The 8,003-nt window shown below is 47.9% G+C and overlaps 1 protein-coding gene across 9 annotated transcripts; it reads left to right on the top strand.

The window, feature by feature from the left end:
- The first annotated feature begins 279 nt into the window (after nt 1–279).
- LOC119975240 lies at nt 280–6,556 on the top strand. Of its 9 annotated transcripts, none has more exons than XM_038814912.1 (3): nt 280–328; nt 2,964–4,689; nt 4,797–6,553. In XM_038814912.1, exons 2-3 carry the CDS (start codon nt 4,006–4,008, stop codon nt 5,040–5,042), a joined length of 930 nt encoding a protein of 309 aa, XP_038670840.1. In that variant the 5' UTR covers nt 280–328; nt 2,964–4,005; the 3' UTR covers nt 5,043–6,553. The 9 variants fall into 9 exon arrangements, 6 of the variants coding, with proteins under 6 accessions (XP_038670840.1, XP_038670836.1, XP_038670839.1 ...); XR_005462687.1 differs by lacking the exon at nt 280–328 and having other exon boundaries at nt 1,338–4,689; nt 4,797–6,251; nt 6,468–6,492; XR_005462688.1 differs by lacking the exon at nt 280–328 and having other exon boundaries at nt 1,338–4,689; nt 4,797–5,788; nt 6,273–6,286.
- The last annotated feature ends 1,447 nt before the right edge of the window (nt 6,557–8,003 follow it).

The following is an 8,003-nucleotide window of genomic DNA, read 5'->3' as shown; positions in this document are numbered from 1 at the left end:
GGGGGTAAGGGGTTACTGCAGAATGGGCAGGTTGATAGATGTTTGGGGTATTGAGGAGGTAAGGGGTAACTGCAGAATGGGCGGGCTGATAGATATTTGGGGTATTGAGGAGGCAAGGGGTTACTGCAGAATGGGTGGGCTGATAGATATTTGGGGTATTGAGGGGGGTAAGGGGTTACTGTAGAATGGGCGGGCTGATTGATATTTGGGGTATTGAGGGGGTAAGGGGTTACTGTAGAATGGGCGGGCTGATAGGTGTTTGGGGTATTGAGGGGTAAGGGGTTACTGCAGAATGGGCGGGTTGATAGATATTTGGGGTATTGAGGAGGTAAGGGCTTACTGCAGAATGGTGACGTTAGATTTTTAGGATATTGGGCGGTATCGGGTTACTGCAGAATGGGCGGGTTGATAGATATTTGGGGTATTGAGGAGGTAAGAGGTTACTGCAGAATCGGCAGGTTGATAGTTATTTGGGGTATTGAGGAGGTAAGGGGTTACTGCAGAATGGGCGGATTGATAGATTTTTGGAGTATTGAGAGGATACAGGCTGACCGCAGAATGGTGAGAATAATAGATTTTGGGGTTTGTGAGTGGGTATGAGGGTACTGCAGAATAGTTAGGTTGATGGATTTTTGTGGTGTTGAGGGTGTACAGGGTCACTGCAGAATGGGCGGGTTGATAGATATTTGGGTTATTGAGAGGGTATCTGGTTACTGCAGAATGGGTGGGTTGATAGATGTTTGGGGTATTGAGGAGGTAAGGGGTTACTGCAGAATGGTGACGTTGTTAGATTTTTAGGATATTGGGGGGTATCGGGTTACTGCAGAATGGGTGGGTTGATAGATTTTTGGAGTATTGATAGGACACAGGCTGACCGCAGAATGGTGAGAATAATAGATTTTGGGGGTGTGAGTGGGTATGAGGGTACTGCAGAATGGTTAGGTTGATGGATATTTGTGGTGTTGAGGTTGTACAGGGTCACTGCAGAATGGGCGGGTTGATAGATATTTGGGTTATTGAGAGGGTATCTGGTTACTGCAGAATGGGTGGGTTGATAGATATTTGGGGTATTGAGGAGGTAAGGGGTTACTGCAGAATGGGCGGGTTGATAGATTTTTGGAGTATTGAGAGGATACAGGCTGACCGCAGAATGGTGAGAATAATAGATTTTGGGGTTGTGAGTGGGTATGAGGGTACTGCAGAATGGTTAGGTTGATGGATTTTGTGGTGTTGAGGGTGTACAGGGTCACTGCAGAATGGGTGGGTTGATAGATATTTGGGGTACTGAGAGGGTATCGGGTTACTTCAGAATGGGTGGGGTTGATAAATATTTGGGGTATTGAGGAGGTAAGGCGTTACTGCAGAATGGGCGGGCTGATAGATATTTGGGGTATTGAGGAGGTAAGGGGTTACTGCAGAATGGGCAGGGTGATAGATGTTTGGGGTATTGAGGAGGTAAGGGGTAACTGCAGAATGGGCGGGCTGATAGATATTTGGGGTATTGAGGAGGCAAGGGGTTACTGCAGAATGGGCGGGCTGATAGATATTTGGGGTATTGAGGGGGTAAGGGGTCACTGTAGAATGGGCGGGTTGATAGATGTTTGGGGTATTGAGTAGGTAAGGGGTAACTGCAGAATGGGCGGGCTGATAGATATTTGGGGTATTGAGGAGGCAAGGGGTTACTGCAAAATGGGCGGACTGATAGATATTTGGGGTATTGAGGAGGTATGGGTTACTGCAGAATGGGCGGGCTGATTGATGTTTGGGGTATTGAGGGGGTAAGGGGTTACTGCAGAATGGGCGGGCTGATAGATATTTGGGGTATTGAGGGGGTAAGGGGTTACTGTAGAATGGGCGGGCTGATAGATATTTGGGGTATTGAGGGGGTGAGGGGTTACTGTAGAATGGGCGGGCTGATAGATATTTGGGGTATTGAGGGGATAAGGGGTTACTGTAGAATGGGCGGGCTGATAGATATTTGGGGTATTGAGGGGATAAGGGGTTACTGCAGAATGGGCGGGTTGATAGATATTTGGGGTATTGAGGAGGTAAGGGGTTACTGCAGAATGGTGACGTTGTTAGATTTTTAGGATATTGGGGGGTATCGGGTTACTGCAGAATGGGTGGGTTGATAGATTTTTGGAGTATTGAGAGGACACAGGCTGACCGCAGAATGGTGAGAATAATAGATTTTGGGGTTGTGAGTGGGTATGAGGGTACTGCAGAATGGTTAGGTTGATGGATATTTGTGGTGTTGAGGGTGTACAGGGTCACTGCAGAATGGGCGGGTTGATAGATATTTGGGGTATTGAGGAGGTAAGGGGTTACTGCAGAATGGGTGGGCTGATAGATATTTGGGGTCTTGAGAGGGTATCGGGTTACTGCAGAATGGGTGGGTTGATAGATATTTGGGGTATTGAGAGGGTATCGGGTTACTTCAGAATGGGTGGGTTGATAAATATTTGGGGTATTGAGGAGGTAAGGCGTTACTGCAGAATGGGCGGGCTGATAGATATTTGGGGTATTGAGGGGGTAAGGGGTTACTGCAGAATGGGCAGGGTGATAGATGTTTGGGGTATTGAGGAGGTAAGGGGTAACTGCAGAATGGGCGGGCTGATAGATATTTGGGGTATTGAGGAGGCAAGGGGTTACTGCAGAATGGGTGGGCTGATAGATATTTGGGGTATTGAGGGGGTAAGGGGTTACTGTAGAATGGGCGGGCTGATTGATATTTGGGGTATTGAGGGGGTAAGGGGTTACTGTAGAATGGGCGGGCTGATAGGTATTTGGGGTATTGAGGGGGTAAGGGGTTACTGCAGAATGGGCGGGTTGATAGATATTTGGGGTATTGAGGAGGTAAGGGCTTACTGCAGAATGGTGACGTTGTTAGATTTTTAGGATATTGGGGGGTATCGGGTTACTGCAGATTGGGCGGGTTGATAGATATTTGGGGTATTGAGGAGGTAAGAGGTTACTGCAGAATGGGCGGGTTGATAGATATTTGGGGTATTGAGGAGGTAAGAGGTTACTTCAGAATGGGCGGGTTGATAGATATTTGGGGTATTGAGGAGGTAAGGGGTTACTGCAGAATGGGCGGGTTGATAGATTTTTGGAGTATTGAGAGGATACAGGCTGACCGCAGAATGGTGAGAATAATAGATTTTGGGGTTGTGAGTGGGTATGAGGGTACTGCAGAATGGTTAGGTTGATGGATTTTTGTGGTGTTGAGGGTGTACAGGGTCACTGCAGAATGGGTGGGTTGATAGATATTTGGGGTATTGAGGAGGTAAGGGGTTACTGCAGAATCGGCAGGGTGACAGATGTTTGGGGTATTGAGGAGGTGAGGGGTAACTACAGAATGGGCGGGCTGATAGATATTTGGGGTATTGAGGAGGCAAGGGGTTACTGCAGAATGGGCCGGCTGATAGATATTTGGGGTATTGAGGGGGTAAGGGGTTACTGTAGAATGGGCGGGTTGATAGATATTTGGGGTATTGAGGAGGTAAGGGGTTACTGCAGAATGGGCGGGCTGATAGATATTTGGGGTATTGAGGGGGTAAGGGGTTACTGCAGAATGGGCGGGCTGATAGATATTTGGGGTATTGAGGGGGTGAGGGGTTACTGGAGAATGATGAGGTTGCTAGATTTTTGGGGTATTGAGAGTTTACAGACTGACTGCAGAATGGGCGGGCTGATAGATATTTGGGGTATTGAGGGGGTAAGGGGTTACTGCAGAATGGGCGGGTTGATAGATATTTGGGGTATTGAGGGGGTAAGGGGTTACTGCAGAATGGGCGGGCTGATAGATATTTGGGGTATTGAGGGGGTGAGGGGTTACTGTAGAATGGGCGGGCTGATAGATATTTGGGGTATTGAGGGGGTAAGGGGTTACTGTAGAATGGGCGGGCTGATAGATATTTGGGGTATTGAGGAGGTAAGGGGTTACTGCAGAATGGTGAGGTTGTTAGATTTTTAGGATATTGGGGGGTATCGGATTACTGCAGAATGGGTGGGTTGATAGATATTTGGGGTATTGAGGAGGTAAGAGGTTACTGCAGAATGGGCGGGTTGATAGATATTTGGGGTATTGAGGAGGTAAGAGGTTACTGCAGAATCGGCAGGTTGATAGATATTTGGGGTATTGAGGAGGTAAGGGGTTACTGCAGAATGGGTGGGCTGATAGATATTTGGGGTCTTGAGAGGGTATCGGGTTACTGCAGAATGGGTGGGTTGATAGATATTTGGGGTATTGAGAGGGTATCGGGTTACTTCAGAATGGGTGGGTTGATAAATATTTGGGGTATTGAGGAGGTAAGGCGTTACTGCAGAATGGGCGGGCTGATAGATATTTGGGGTATTGAGGGGGTAAGGGGTTACTGCAGAATGGGCAGGGTGATAGATGTTTGGGGTATTGAGGAGGTAAGGGGTAACTGCAGAATGGGCGGGCTGATAGATATTTGGGGTATTGAGGAGGCAAGGGGTTACTGCAGAATGGGTGGGCTGATAGATATTTGGGGTATTGAGGGGGTAAGGGGTTACTGTAGAATGGGCGGGCTGATTGATATTTGGGGTATTGAGGGGGTAAGGGGTTACTGTAGAATGGGCGGGCTGATAGGTGTTTGGGGTATTGAGGGGGTAAGGGGTTACTGCAGAATGGGCGGGTTGATAGATATTTGGGGTATTGAGGAGGTAAGGGCTTACTGCAGAATGGTGACGTTGTTAGATTTTTAGGATATTGGGGGGTATCGGGTTACTGCAGAATGGGCGGGTTGATAGATATTTGGGGTATTGAGGAGGTAAGAGGTTACTGCAGAATGGGCGGGTTGATAGATATTTGGGGTATTGAGGAGGTAAGAGGTTACTGCAGAATGGGCGGGTTGATAGATATTTGGGGTATTGAGGAGGTAAGGGGTTACTGCAGAATGGGCGGGTTGATAGATTTTTGGAGTATTGAGAGGATACAGGCTGACCGCAGAATGGTGAGAATAATAGATTTTGGGGTTGTGAGTGGGTATGAGGGTACTGCAGAATGGTTAGGTTGATGGATTTTTGTGGTGTTGAGGGTGTACAGGGTCACTGCAGAATGGGTGGGTTGATAGATATTTGGGGTATTGAGGAGGTAAGGGGTTACTGCAGAATCGGCAGGGTGACAGATGTTTGGGGTATTGAGGAGGTGAGGGGTAACTGCAGAATGGGCGGGCTGATAGATATTTGGGGTATTGAGGAGGCAAGGGGTTACTGCAGAATGGGCCGGCTGATAGATATTTGGGGTATTGAGGGGGTAAGGGGTTACTGTAGAATGGGCGGGTTGATAGATATTTGGGGTATTGAGGAGGTAAGGGGTTACTGCAGGATGGGCTGGCTGATAGATATTTGGGGTATTGAGGGGGTAAGGGGTTACTGCAGAATGGGCGGGCTGATAGATATTTGGGGTATTGAGGGGGTGAGGGGTTACTGGAGAATGATGAGGTTGCTAGATTTTTGGGGTATTGAGAGTTTACAGACTGACTGCAGAATGGGCGGGCTGATAGATATTTGGGGTATTGAGGGGGTAAGGGGTTACTGCAGAATGGGCGGGTTGATAGATATTTGGGGTATTGAGGGGGTAAGGGGTTACTGCAGAATGGGCGGGCTGATAGATATTTGGGGTATTGAGGGGGTAAGGGGTTACTGTAGAATGGGCGGGCTGATAGATATTTGGGGTATTGAGGGGGTAAGGGGTTACTGTAGAATGGGCGGGCTGATAGATATTTGGGGTATTGAGGAGGTAAGGGGTTACTGCAGAATGGTGAGGTTGTTAGATTTTTAGGATATTGGGGGGTATCGGATTACTGCAGAATGGGTGGGTTGATAGATATTTGGGGTATTGAGGAGGTAAGAGGTTACTGCAGAATGGGCGGGTTGATAGATATTTGGGGTATTGAGGAGGTAAGAGGTTACTGCAGAATCGGCAGGTTGATAGATATTTGGGGTATTGAGGAGGTAAGGGGTTACTGCAGAATGGGCGGATTGATAGATTTTTGGAGTATTGAGAGGATACAGGCTGACCGCAGAATGGTGAGAATAATAGATTTTGGGGTTGTGAGTGGGTATGAGGGTACTGCAGAATAGTTAGGTTGATGGATTTTTGTGGTGTTGAGGGTGTACAGGGTCACTGCAGAATGGGCGGGTTGATAGATATTTGGGTTATTGAGAGGGTATCTGGTTACTGCAGAATGGGTGGGTTGATAGATGTTTGGGGTATTGAGGAGGTAAGGGGTTACTGCAGAAAGGGCGGGCTGATAGATATTTGGGGTATTGAGGAGGTAAGGGGTTACTGCAGAATGGGCGGGCTGATTGATAGTTGGGGTATTGAGGAGGTATGGGGTTACTGGAGAATGGTGAGGTTGCTAGATTTTTGGGGTATTGAGAGGGTACAGGCTGACTGCAGAATGGGTGGGTTGATAGATATTTGGGGTATCGAGGAGGTAAGGGGTTACTGCAGAATGGGCGCGTTGGTAGATGTTTGTGGTATTGAGGGGGTAAGGGGTTACTGCCGAATGGGCGGTCTGATAGATATTTGGGGTATTGAGGGGGTAAGGGGTTACTGTAGAATGGGTGGGCTGATAGATATTTGGGGTATTGAGGTGGTAAGGGGTTACTGCAGAATGGGCGGGTTGATAGATATTTGGGGCATTGAAGGGGTAAGGGGTTACTGCAGAATGGTGAGGTTGTTAGATTTTTGGTATATTGGGGGGGTATCTTGTTACTGCAGAATGGGTGGGTTGATAGATATTTGGGGTATTGAGGAGGTAAGAGGTTACTGCAGAATGGTCGGGTTGATAGATATTTGGGATATTACATAAGAACTAGGAGCAGGAGTAGGCCATCTGGCCCCTCGAGCCTGCTCCGCCATTCAATGAGATCATGGCTGATCTTTTGTGGACTCAGCTCGACTTTCCGGCTCGAACACCATAACCCTTAATCCCTTTATTCTTCAAAAAACTATCTATCTTTACCTTAAAAACATGTAATGAAGGAGCCTCAACTGCTTCACTGGGCAAGGAATTCCATAGATTCACAACCCTTTGGGTGAAGAAGTTCCTCCTAAACTCAGTCCTAAATCTACTTCCCCTTATTTTGAGGCTATGTCCCCTAGTTCTGCTGTCACCCGCCAGTGGAAACAACCTGCCCGCATCTATCCTATCTATTCCCTGCATAATTTTAAATGTTTCTATAAGATCCCCCTCATCCTTCTAAATTCCAACGAGTACAGTCCCAGTCTACTCAACCTCTCCTCATAATCCAACCCCTTCAGCTCTGGGATTAACCTAGTGAATCTCCTCTGCACACCCTCCAGTGCCAGTACGTCCTTTCTCAAGTAAGGAGACCAAAACTGAACACAATACTCCAGGTGTGGCCTCACTAACACCTTATACAATTGCAACATAACCTCCCTGGTCTTAAACTCCATCCCTCTAGCAATGAAGGACAAAATTCCATTTGCCTTCTTAATCACCTGTTGCACCTGTAAACCAACCTTCTGTGACTCATGCACTAGCACACCCAAGTCTCTCTACACAGTGGCATGCTTTAATATTTTATCGTTTAAATAATAATCCCGTTTGCTGTTATTCCTACCAAAATGGATAACCTCACATTTGTCAACATTGTATTCCATCTGTCAGACCCGAGCCCATTCACTTAACCTATCCAAATCCCTCTGCAGTCTTCCAGTATCCTCTGCACTTTTCGCTTTACCACTCATCTTAGATGCAAACTTGGACATATTGTGCGTGATTCTCCGAACCAGGGAGAAATCGTGAGGCTGGCGTCAAAAACGGGCAGGTTTGACGCCAGCCTCCGCCCCCCCCCCGACCGGGAACCGATTCTGGTCCCCGGTCGGGGCTAGCATCCCGCGGTCGTGAACTCCGGCATTGCGGGCTTAACGAATTTTGTTAAGCCCGCTTGCCAGAGTTTGCAACGGCTGACGCGTCACATGACGTCAGCCGCGCATGCGCGGA

The sequence above is a fragment of the Scyliorhinus canicula genome, chromosome 12 (assembly GCF_902713615.1).
Source record: "Scyliorhinus canicula chromosome 12, sScyCan1.1, whole genome shotgun sequence".
NCBI classification, from domain to species: Eukaryota; Metazoa; Chordata; class Chondrichthyes; order Carcharhiniformes; family Scyliorhinidae; genus Scyliorhinus; species Scyliorhinus canicula.
The sequence above is the reverse complement of the archived record's forward strand: the minus strand, read 5'-3'. Positions and strand labels throughout refer to the sequence as shown.